This window comes from Leucoraja erinacea, unplaced genomic scaffold (genome assembly GCF_028641065.1).
Source record: "Leucoraja erinacea ecotype New England unplaced genomic scaffold, Leri_hhj_1 Leri_223S, whole genome shotgun sequence".
Classification (NCBI taxonomy): Eukaryota; Metazoa; Chordata; class Chondrichthyes; order Rajiformes; family Rajidae; genus Leucoraja; species Leucoraja erinaceus.
The window spans coordinates 18469-31064 of NW_026576124.1; the positions used below are offsets into that span (position 1 = coordinate 18469).

Genomic DNA, 12596 nt, shown 5'->3' on the forward strand with positions numbered 1-12596 from the left:
CCATGATGTTGAAGCAGCAGGCCCAACACTCCGGAGCTTCAAACGGCGATCCAGGTAAGGCATTGCCCGCTCAGCCCTTGAATCCAATATGTATTTTAAAACCAACTGTTTAATGACAACATACAGTAGGATCTAAAAGTGTCACACTGTCATTGTCGGGTAGTCATGGTCCTCTAGTCGTGGGGGTGGGGGATTGGGGGGCTCACAAGTGAAATAGCCTAGGGCCTCTTTTCATCTAAATCCGGCCCTGACCATGTGCTTCCTCCATTTATTGATCCGAATCCTTGAATCCTGCACATATTTCATTACACTATAACCATTTCAACACCCCTTCCCATTCCAACATGGTCCTTTATGTCCTGGACCATCATTAGCAGAGTGAGGCCACAAGCAAAGTAGAGGAAGAGCACCTCATATTCCACTTGGTGTAGCGTACACCCCAACTGTATGAACATTGACATTTCCAGTTTGCATGGTGGCGCAGTGGTAGAGTTGCTGCTTTATTGCGCCAGAGACCCGTGTACGATCCAGCTATGGGTGCTTGTCTGCACAGAGTTTGTACCTTCTTCGCGTGAGCTGCGTGGGTCTTCTCCGGGATCTGTGGTTTCCCCCCCATACGCCAAAGACGTACAGGTTTGTAGGCTAATTGGCGTGGTATAATTGTAAATTGTACCTAGTGTGTAGGATAGTGTTAGGGTGCGGAGATCACTGGTTGGCGCGGACTCGGTGCGCCGAAGGGCCTGTTTCCGCGCTGTATCTGAACTAAACTCTGAACAACACCCCCCACCTTTCTCCCCTGAACACCCTTCCCGCTGATGTTCCCTATCCCACAAACTTCCCTATGCCCCACCTGATCTCTCATCTATTTCTCCCTTCCATTCACCCACTCCTGCCAATTTCCTCGCTCTGGCTTTAGAATCTGTATGTCTTCAAACCGTCTCCCACCTTCCTTCCTTTCTTATCTTTGGCCTTTGTTCCAACCAGCTGTCCTTCAACACCCCCCGTCCAACACCCTATTAGTTGTCGACCTATTACCTGCCATGGAGATACTGCCTCTCCCCTCTTCCAGTTTTCTTCTCTCCCCCACCTCCTACAATCAGTCTGAAGAAGGATCACGACCCAAAATGTCACCTATGTTCTCCAGGGTGATCTGCTGAGTTACTCCAGCACTTCATGTCCTTTTGGAAACAGGAAGTCATTCTATAGCTGTATAAAACTTTGGTTACGCCAAATTTGGAATATTGTGTACAGTTCTTGTCGCCCCATTACAGGAAGGCTTTGGAGAGGGTGCAGAAGAGGTTTGTCAGAATACTGCCTAGATTAGAAGGTATTAGCTACAAGGAAAGGTTGGACAGCCTGAAGCCGCGGTCTGCAGAGCTCCAGCTGGCGCGGCGTCTACAACCCGGGATCTCATGTTGGGGTCCCGGGGGGGGGGGGGAAGAAGTAGCTTCCACCGCCGGCCCGCTGCCAACTTCTACAGCGGGCGCCGTGGCGACTTACCATCAGGAGCGGGGTCCCTCGCCAGGGATCCCTGGAGAGGAGCTCCAGATCGCCGGTCCTGCAGTCTGCGGTGCTTCTGGCTGCGGCGCGAACTTTAAATCTACGACCACCGGCCTGCGACCTACACCAGCCTGAAGCCGCAGTCTCCGGTGGGGAGGAGCCGATTCTGGACTTACCTTGGCTTTTACCTTGTCCTTTTACCAGCCGGACGCCCGCAGCAACGGCTGCGGAAGGTTGAGGTCTCGATCACGGGGGAAAACGGAGGAGGACTGGCTAATGTTTGTGCCTTCCACCACAGTGATGATTGCTGTTACATTTTTATCGTGTGTTGTGTGTTCTTTCTCATTGTACCGCTGCTGACAAATTCATTTCACTTGCACTTTATGTGCAATGTGATGAATAAAACTGATTGTTAATTGTTGATTGTTGTTGTTGATTGTTTCCTTTGGAGCTTCGGAGGTTGGGGAAACCTGATGGAACCTAATTATGAGAGGTAGAGAGTGAGAATCTTGTACCCACGACGTTAAAAACTAAAGGGTTTAAGGTGAGAGGGGGAGAGTTTAAAGTTTCTTGAAAGCGGTGTCACAGGTAGATCAGGGCGGCAGTGTCACAGCGCTAGTTGCTGCCTTGCAGCGCCGGAGATCCAGGTTCGATCCAGACGCGCGCTGTCTGTACGGAGTTTGTACATTCTCCCCATGCCCTGCATTGGGTTTTCTCAGAGATCTTTGATTTCCTCCCACACTCCAAAGTAGGTAAATTGGCTTGGAAAATGTGAAAATTGTCCCTAGTGTGTGTAGGATAGTGTTAATTTGCAGAGATCGCTGGTCAGCGCGGACCCGGTGGAACGAAGGGCCTGTTTCTGTGCTGTATCTCTAAAAATAAAGAAGCCTATCGGCACATTGGCCTTCGGTCAGGTATTGAGTATAAAAATTATGTTACAATTGTCGTCTGTTGCCGGGACCTGAGGGCCTGAACTATAGGGGGAAGTTGGGCAAGCTAGGTGCCTTATTACGTGGAGTAAAGGAATGAGGCAGGTGGATGAGGGATGATCTTGCAGAGGTGTACAAGATCATGAGGGGAACAGGTGGGGTAGATAAATAGAATTGGGGAACCAAGAACCAGAAGATAGGTTTAAAGATCCTGAAGATCAACTCTTTCACACAGAGGGTGGTTGGTATATGGAACGAGCTGCCAGAGGAGGTACCATAGCAGCAATTAAAAGATTTCAATGAGAACGTACATAGTATAAATAGAATGTTTGCAGACAACACTAAAGTTGGTGGTATTGTAGATAGTGAAGTTGATTGGCAAAGATTGCAGCAGTATATTGATTTGTTGAGCACGTGGGCTGAGGATTGGTTGATGGAATTCAATACAGAGAAAGTGACGTGTTGGAATTTGTGAAGTCTAACATGGGCAGGACCTACACAGTGAATGGTAAGACTATGGGGGTGTTGTAGAGCAGAGGGAGCTAGGAGTTCCTTGAAAGCGTCATCCCAGGTAGACGGGGCAGTCAAAAGGCTTTCATCATATAACCATTTGTCCGTCAGAGTATTGAATATAGAAGTTGGGAGGTCATTTTGCAGTTATGAGGTGAGATCACATTTCAAGTATTGCGTTCAGTTTTGGTCACCATGTTATAGGAACGATGTTAAGCTGAAAAGGGTGCCGAGATCACTTATGAGGATGCTGCCAGGACTCGGCCGGAGCTAAAGGGAAAGGTTGAGCAGGATGGGACTTTATTCCTTGGATCGCAGGAGGATGAGGGGTGATCTCATAGAGGTGTACAAAATCATGAGGGGAATAGATCAGGTAGGACCAGTGCAGATGGGGTATTTTGGTCAGTAATGGGCAAGTTGAGCTGAAAGGTCTGTTTCCACGCTGTTTGACTCTGACACCATGAGATGTGCGGGACAATGATTTGTACACGGAGGGTAATGAGTGACTGGAATACACTGCTGGTGGAGGCAGAAATGATGGTGGCATTTAAGAGGCTTTTAGATCGGCACATGGATATGCAGAGAATGGAAGAATATGGATCATGTGTAGGCAGAGAGTTTCTCAAATCATATTCAGCACATATTGGGCTGAAGGGCCTGTTCAATATTACCGGTGATTTCATCAGCTTTATCACCAGCCCGCAAATTCACGTGGACTATCTCTGACATCTCTTCTTTCTCGATCTCTCTGCCTCCATATGCTCCCAAAATAAAGCTTTTCATTCTAGGACATCAGAGATGTTCTTTCTTTACCAAACATGGTTTCCCCCCGCTGTTGTAAATGGATCCGTTGCCCGTCTATCCTAGACAGCAGTTCTGCTCTCGTGTTTCCTGACCCAGACGGAACAAGGATAGAGTTCCCCTGGTCCTCACCTTTCACCTCACCCGCCTCCTCATCCAACACATCATTCACAAATATTTGCACCACCTTCAACATGATCCCACCACCTTCCCATCCCATTCCACAAAGACCGCTTCCTCCACAATTCCTGGTTCACTCATCTCCCACACAAATCGGCCCCTCCCCAAGTACCTTCTCTGCAATCGCAGGAGATGTAACATCTGTCCCGAAGCATCCTCTATCACCTATATCTAGGGGCTCCAGCAGGCCTTCCAGGTGAGACTGAGGCTCATGTGCACCTCCTCTAACTTCATCTACTGTATCTGGTTCTGATATGGCCTCCTATGCATCAGCGAGACTACGCATAGAGTACCTGCACTGGGTCTACTAAGGCAATAGACAATAGACAAAAGGTGCAGGAGTAGGCCAATTGGCCCTTCGAGCATGATCGATTCAATGTGATCTTGGCTGATCATCCCCAATCAGTACCCCGTTCCTGCCTTCCCCCCATATCCCCGCTATTTTTAAGAGCCCTATCTAGCTCTCTCTTGAATGCATCCAGAGAACCTGCCTCCACCGCCCTCTCAGGTAGAGAATTCCACAGACACACCACTCTCTGTGAGAAAAAGTGTTTCCTCGTCTCCGTTGTAAATGGCTTACTCCTTATTCTTAAACTGTTGCACCTGGTTCTGGACTCCCCCAACATCAGGAACATGTTTCCTGCCTCTAGCGTGTCCAAGCCCTTAACAATCTTATATGTTTCAATGAGATATCCTCTCATCCTTCTAAACTCCAGAGTGTACAAGCCCAGTTGCTCCATTCTCTCAGCATACGAATCCCGCCATGCCGGGAATTAACATTGTAAACCTACGCTGCACTCCCTCAATAGCAAGAATGTCCTTCCTCAAATTAGGGGACCAAAACTGCACACAATACCCCAGGTGTGGTCTCACTAGGGTCCTGTACAACTGCAGAAGGACCTCTTTGCTCCTATATTCGATTCCTTGTGTTATAAAGGCCAACATGCCATTCGCTTTCTTCAGTGCCTGCTGTACCTGCATGCTTACTTTCATAAACTGATATACAGGGACCCCCAGATCCCGTTGTACTTCCCCTTTTCCCAACTTGATGCCATTTAGACAGTAGGCCTGTTCCATCTCCTGGCTGCCGACCATTTTAACTCCCCTTCCCACACCGTCTTTTCTATCTTGGCCCTACTACATTACCAGAGTGAGGCCACACACACACTGGAGGAACAGCATCTCACATTTTACTTGGGTAACTTACAAACCAACAGTATGAACATTGAATTCTCCAATTTTAGATAATAATCGGTACAATGGTACGGTGGCGCAGTGGTAGCATTGCCGCCTTACAGCACCAGAGACCACAGTTCGATCCTGACTGCGAGTGCTGTCTGTACGGCATTTGGACGTTCTTCATGGGTTTTCCCCATGGGTGCTACTATATCCTCCCACACTCCAAAGACGTACAAGTTTGTAGGTTAATTGGTTTCAGTTAAGATTGTAAATTTTCCCGAGTGCACGGGGATCGCAAGTCAGCGCGGACTCAATGGACTGGAGGGCCTGTTGCCACGCTGTATCAACAACCTAAACTAAACTCCCCTTTTTTGTCCCCTCTGTTCAGTGCTAGATGCCCTCTTTTAGAAGCATAGAAAATAGGTGCAGGAGTAGGCCATTCATCCCTTCGAGCCTGCACCGCCATTCAATATGATCATGGCTAATCATCCAACTCGGTATCCTGTACCTGCCTTCTCTCCATACCCCCTGATCCCTTTAGCCACAAGGGCCACATCTAACTCCCTCTTAAATATAGCCAATGAACTGGCCTCAACTAGCTTCTGTGGCAGAGAATTGCAGAGATTCACCACTCTCTGTGTGAAAAATGTTTTTCTCATCTCGGTCCTAAAAGATTTCCCCCTTTACCTTATCTGTCTGCACATAATCCGTTTCCTCAATTCCCTGCACAACCTCATGTCTCCTAAATGCGACTATAGTATACACTTAACTATCAACCCCTGGCAGCATTTTCATAGAAACATACAAAATAGGTGGAGTAGGACATTTGGCCCTTCGAGCCAGCACCACCATTCAATATGATCATGGCTGATCATCCAGAATCAGTACCCTGTTCCTGCTTTTCCCCCCACATCCCTTGATCATGTTAGCCCCAAGAGCTATACCTAACTCTTTCTTGAATACATCCAGTGACTTGGCCTCTACTGTGTTCCTTAGCAGAGAATTCCACAGGTTTACAACTCTGGCTGAAAACGTTTTTCCACATCTCAGTCCTCAATGGCCAATCCCTTATTCTTAAACTGTGACCCTAGTTCTGGACTATCCCAACATCAGGAGCAATTTTCCTGCATCTAGCCTGTCCAATCCCTTAAGAATGTAATATGTTGCTATAGGGGGGTTGCACGTAAGGTCACTGGGTCATAGGGCTTGACACACGGAGCCGCTCATTCTATCTGGAAGGCATCCGTCACTTCCGGTATATGTTATTAATGCAAGAAACGCCTACTTTCCTACCTGTTAAAAACCACCAAAATGTTGAATTTTTACGCTGAAGAAAATTGTGGAAGTCGGGGTATGTGTGAGAGACATGTACCCAACTTTAGAATTCCAAACGTGAAGCAAAATGAAGGTAAAGAGAAGCGGGAGCTGAAGGGACAACAGCAGCTAAAGTGCTTGGTAAACATTGGCTGTGCAGATATCGTAATTGAAAATATCGGAATTATCGCGTTTGCTCACTGCATTTCATCAACAGCAAGGCATTATTTGTGTTTTTTCTTGATTCCTTTGGTATCTAAAAAGGTTCAGAAGTGATCAATCTGGCTGTAAATTTTTCTTCAGATGCGTTTATTTTGTACGTAAAAACCCACTTGAGAACCATGGGCAATTTAAAAAAATTACAGCCAGATTTATCACTTCTGAAACTTTTTAGATGCCAAGGAAATCAAGAAAAAACACAAATAATGCCTTAGTTGATGAAATGCAGTGAGCAAACGTCCAATGTTCGCTAAGCACTCTGGCTGTTGTTGCCCCTTCAGCTCTCACTTCTATCTACCGTCATTTCTCCTCACTTTTGGAATTCTGAAGTAGGCTAAATGTCTCACACGCTTATCCTGATTTCCATAATTATTTGCAGCGCAAAAATTGTCAATTTTGGCGGGTTTTAACGGGCCCGCTACGCTGGAAACAATGGTAAGTGCCTACCTGCAGTACATCGCGTGTAATCCATTTGGAGTAGCGTAGCAACATGGGTCATGGGGCGTGACCCGACTGCCGTGAAACCTCCCTATAAGATCCCCTCTCATCATTCTAAATTCCAGTGAATACAAGCCCAGTTGATCCATTCTTTCATCATATGTCAGTCCTGCTATCCCGGGAAATAACCTGGTGAACCTACGCTGAACTCCCTCAATAGCAAGAATGTGTTTCCTCAAATTAGGAGACCAAAGCTGCACACAATATTCTAGGTGTGGTCTCACCATGGCCCTGCACAACTGCAGTAGGATCTCCTTGCTCCTAAACTTACATCCTCTCGCTATGAAGGCCAACATGCCATTTGCTTTCTTTACTGCCTGCTGTACCTGTATGCTTACTTTCAGTGACTGGTCTCGTTGCACCTCCCTTTTTCCAAAACTGACACCATTTAGATAATACTTTGCCTTCCTGTTGCCTGCTACCAAAGTGGATAACCTCACATTTGTCCACATTGTACTGCATCTGCCCACCCACCAAATCTATCTAAGTAACCCTGCAGCCTCAAAGCATCCGCCTTGCAGCTCACACTGCTACCCAGCTTTGTGTCGTCTGCAATCTTGGGGATGCTACTGGGGATTCCTTTGTCTAAATTGTTCATGTATATTGTAAATAACTGGGGTACCAGCAGAGCCTTGAGGCACCCCATTTATGCCTCTCACCTGTCTTTGTCCACCCATTTGCCAATCAACCTCCCCCTCTCTTGTATCCACCTAACATTTGCTAGGCTTTGTCCAAACCACCTCTTTCCAGCTTTCTCCCACAACTACAATTAGTCTGAGGCAGTCTCCACCCAAAACATCACCTATTCATGTCCTCCAGCGATGCAGCCTGGCCCACTGATTTACTCCTGCACCTAACCTTATCCTACATCTGGCAAACGGTATAGAAACATGAAAACACACACCTCCAGATTCAGGGTAGTTTCTTCCCAGCTGTTATCAGGCAACTGAATCATCCAACTACAACCAGAGAGCAGCGCTGAACTACTACCTAACTCTTTGGTGACCCTTGGACTATCCTTGATCAGAGTTTGCATGCTCTATCTTGCACTAAACGTTGTTCCCTTATCATTTTTTTATTTAAAATATTTTTTGAAATAAAGAAACATCATTCCCTTATCATGTATACACTGGAAATGGTTCGATCAAAAAGTCTCTTAAATCCCCAGCAGCACATTCTAGACACTCGCGATCCTGTGTAAAAAAACTTGCCATGCATATTTTAAACTTTGTTCCTCTCACAGAGCTATGCCCTCTAGTATTTGATTTTTTTTCCCTAATGGGAAACGTTTGGGGTGAGACAAAGCCTGGCAGATGATAGATGGATAACAGGTGATAGGGGGAGGGGATAATTGGCAAATGGGTGGACTAAGGCCAGAGATGAGAGGCATAGATAAGGTCATGCATTTTTTTCGTTGCTAATGTACTCCAGATGTTGCCTGACCCGCTAAGTTATTCCTGTATTTCGTCTTTTTTGTAAACCAAGAACTGCAGTTGATGTAACTCTACACAACGTTTATTACTGGGGCAGCACAGACAACTCATACAAACTCGGTAAAACTGATAGTTATTTCCCGATGTACAAATATAGCCACAAGTCTCGTTCCTGTGGGGAGCATCATGGCAGCTTCAGAGGTAATAACGCAGCTCACATGATCACAGGTCACCACTCGGTCTGCGGCAGATTTCCATGGCCCAAGTTAGTTGAGGGTTGGTGTCCTGAGGCCTTCATCTATCCACCGGTGCCGCAACTTTAGTCAATACACAAATTCCAGGGTTTTAATCGGTTTCCATTGATTCAGTAAGTCCCGCTGAAGATGTGAAGACACAGGAGTTGGTGCAATGACCTTGGGGACACCTTCAGCCGGTGGGTTTATACCGAGCAACAGTTGCAGACAGCGAGCGGCACCGGATGTCCATGTGGGCGGCGGTGGGACAGCCTCCAGTCAGTGGCCGCCCTTCTGCACCATCTGCGCGAAGCGGTTGGTGAGGGCCAGCGTGGTGTCCACGAAGCGATCCACGCAACTGACCAGGCAGCTCTCGGTCCGCGAGTCGAGCTTGGAGCCCGGCTTCTCCACGCACTTGTCCCAGCACTCGGCTGTCAGGCTGTGAACTCTCAGCTGCAGCTGCGCCTTCTGTTGCTCGGCCGCCAGCAGCAGCTGCAGATCTCTCTGCTCCATCGGCCCCACAGTCTCCATCTCCATGGCGCCGCACACAGACCAAGATGCTCCACTCCGGCGTAAAACAACGTGCTGACGTGTAGTACGTGACCGAACGTCACGGCCGCCATTTGTCAATGCAAAACGCGACCTCCATTTTGCCACCCGCTGTGTACAATGATTATAGAGCTCCGCTCTAGGACATGTGATTTCAACATTGAATTCTCTAATTTTGCAAACATACAAACAGTGAACCCCTCCCTCTATCCATTAAAAGTCGTTTAAACAGTTCCACAGTTTGCAACGTTGTATCCACCTTGGGATCACATCGTCCCTGCTCGATTTAATCTCTTGCTCGACATGACTTGTCCTGGTCTTTCCTTGCTTCAGTTCAGTACTCCACCAAAGAGCCCCGCTCTAGGATCTTGTACTCCACTACACACCCCCCCCCCCCCCCCCCCCCCCCGACTGAAGAACGGTCCAGACCCGAACCATCACCTTCCCATTTTCACCAGAGGTGCTGCCTAACCTGCTGTTACTCCAGCAAGGTGTCTGTCTTTGGTAGAAACCAATTCATTTTTATCACTGCTTTTAGAATTTTGAATTGCTGCCTATTTATCTTCATGTAAAATTATTTATGCCAAGTCTGACCGCCATTTTTGCAATTAAACTGTACGCGATCTCTTAACAGTTGAGAGGATTTCCTTTCTTTGGGGCTGCGTTTTATCATTGATTTCAACTGGCGTCAAATTGAATGGGCACCTTCTGTGTTTTTACCATCCAGTGCATTATAACTCCATGTTATTAACCTGGTTAATTATTAGCATGTGTTGCAACAACATGATCCATTTAGGCCTCACCGGCTTAATCATCACTTGGACTGGTACAAAATATGAACCAGAGCATCAGTGGGAAGTGAATTTGTGCAGAAAATAAGGAACGACATATGCTTGTTTACCAAGTAAACACACAAAAATGCTGGAGGATATCAGCGGGTCATAGAAACATAGAAAATAGGTGCAGGAGTAGGCCATTCGGCCCTTCGAGCCTGCACCGCCATTCAATATAATCATGGCTGATCATCCAACTCGGTATCCGATCCCTGCCTTCTCTCCACACCCCCTGATCCCTTTAGCCACAAGGGCCACATCCAACTCCCTCTTAAATATAGTCAATGAACTGGCCTCAACTACCTTTTGTGGCAGAGAATTCCACAGATTCACCTGTGTAAAAAATTATTTTTAGGCAGCATTCCTGAATAACATGAATAGGTGATGTTTCGGTTTGGAGTCCTTCATCAGACTTCCGTTTACTTTAGAGATACAGCATGAAAACAACCCCTTCGGCTCAGTATGTCCGTGTTGATCAGCGATCAGTACATTTAGAGAACCTTTTGTACCCTGAGGTGATTTTGCAGTGAAGCAGTCAACATGTAGAAACAAGAATGTTGATTTATCAAGAAAGGATACAAAAAGCAGCCTTCAGGCAACATCCCAGGCAAACATGGATAGGCGAATTTCGGGTTAGGACCCATCATCAGACTTAGAGGAGAACGTCTTCAGAGAAGGCATACCGTGAGGAGATCTTGCAGTGGAACAGTTGCAATGTAGAATCAAGGAACTGCTGTTTCTGCAGCTTGTAGGAACACAAATTATTTCTGCATTTTGATTGCTCCACTGTAAAACTTCCTTGTACCTCTTATGTTCTTCTCTTTGATCAACAAGGAATAGACCTAACCTAACCACAATGCAGGCCCTAATATCTTGGTAATATTCTTGTAAATATGGTTTGTACTCTTTACACATTAATGCAATCATTCCTACAGCAGGGTGACCAACTGAGCAGAACACTCTAAATGTGGCCACACTAACGTCTTGCACAATCTGATGAAACTTCCGCAATTCCCTGAATTATGAAAGCCGGCATGGCAAACAACATTTCACCTCCATATCAGGGTGTGAGGGAACTATTTACATATTGCTAGATATCATAAAAGGCTCAATACTCTCCAGGTTCCGACCTTTAACTGTAAAGGAACTTCTGTTCCATTTTAAAAGCTTCCTATCTGAAAACATCTGAAACCTACTATCCAATATGCTTTAATCTCCACGTCTGACAGCGAATTTCAGGCACCCATCATTCTCTGTGTAAAGAAAAAAGGTACCCCGCAGAGCTCATTTAAACATCTTCACTAATACATAAAACTATACCCCACCACACTTTGATATTTCTACCCTGGAAGAAAAAAAGTTCTGATTACCTTTACTATCCCAATTTCTCAAAATCTTTTACCTTTCTATCAAAATCACTGTGTACAATGTCACTCATGTCAATCTTAGCCGCAGAAAGTAGCTGCAAAAATAGTGGATGCATTAGTGATAATTTTTCAAAACTCTTTAGATTCTGGAGTAGTTCCTGAGGACTGGAGGGTAGCTAATGGAACCCCACTTTTTAATAAGGGAGGGAGAGAGAAAATGGGGAATTACAGACCAGTTAGTATAACATCAGTGGTGGGGAAAATTCTAGAGTCAGTTATTAAAGATGGGATATCAGCACATTTGCAAAGTGGTGAATTCATTGGACAAAGTCAGCATGCATTTATGAAAGGTAAATCATGTCTGACGAATCTTATAGAATTTTTCGAGGAACTAGTAGAGTGGATAAGGGAAAACCAATGGATGTGTTATATCTGGACTTTCAGAAGGTATTCGACAACGTCCCACATAAGAGACTAGTATACAAACTTAAAGCACATGGTATTGGGGGTTCAGTATTGATGTGGATAGAGAACTGGCTGGCAGACAGAAAACAAAGAGTAGGAGTAAACGGGTCCTTTTCACAATGGCAGGCAGTGACTAGTGGGGTACCGCAAGGCTCAGTGCTGGGACCCCAGCTATTTACAATATATATTAATGATCTGGATAAGGGAATTGAATGCAACATCTCCAAGTTTGCGGATGACACGAAGCTGGGGGGCAGTGTTAGCTGTGAGGAGGATGCTAGGAGGCTGCAAGGTGACTTGGATATGTTGGGTGAATGGGCAAATGCATGGCAGATGCAGTATAATGTGGATAAATGTGAGATAATCCACTTTGGTGGCAAAAACAGGAAAGTAGACTGTTATCTGAATGGTGGCCGATTTGGAAAAGGGGAGATGCAACGAGATGTGGGCGTCATGGAACACCAGTCATTGAAAGTAGGCATGCAGGTGCAGCAGGCAGTGAAGAAAGCGAATGTTATGTTAGCATTCATGGCAAAAGGATTTGAGTATAAGAGCAGGTAGGTTCTACTGCAGTTGTACGGGGTCT

The 12596-nt window shown here is 46.1% G+C and overlaps 1 protein-coding gene across 1 annotated transcript; it reads right to left on the minus strand.

The window, feature by feature from the left end:
• Window positions 1-8629: 8629 nt before the first annotated feature.
• timm8b (translocase of inner mitochondrial membrane 8 homolog B (yeast)) lies at window positions 8630-9381 on the minus strand. Its single transcript, XM_055666243.1, has one exon. It carries the CDS (start codon window positions 9331-9333, stop codon window positions 9076-9078), a length of 258 nt encoding a protein of 85 aa, XP_055522218.1. The 5' UTR covers window positions 9334-9381; the 3' UTR covers window positions 8630-9075.
• Between the last annotated feature and the right edge of the window lie 3215 nt (window positions 9382-12596).

What these genes read in the sequence shown, in the direction of transcription:
- timm8b (XM_055666243.1), bottom strand. Translation starts at nt 9,333, where the DNA reads ATGGAGATGGAGACTGTGGGGCCGATGGAGCAGAGAGATCTGCAGCTG.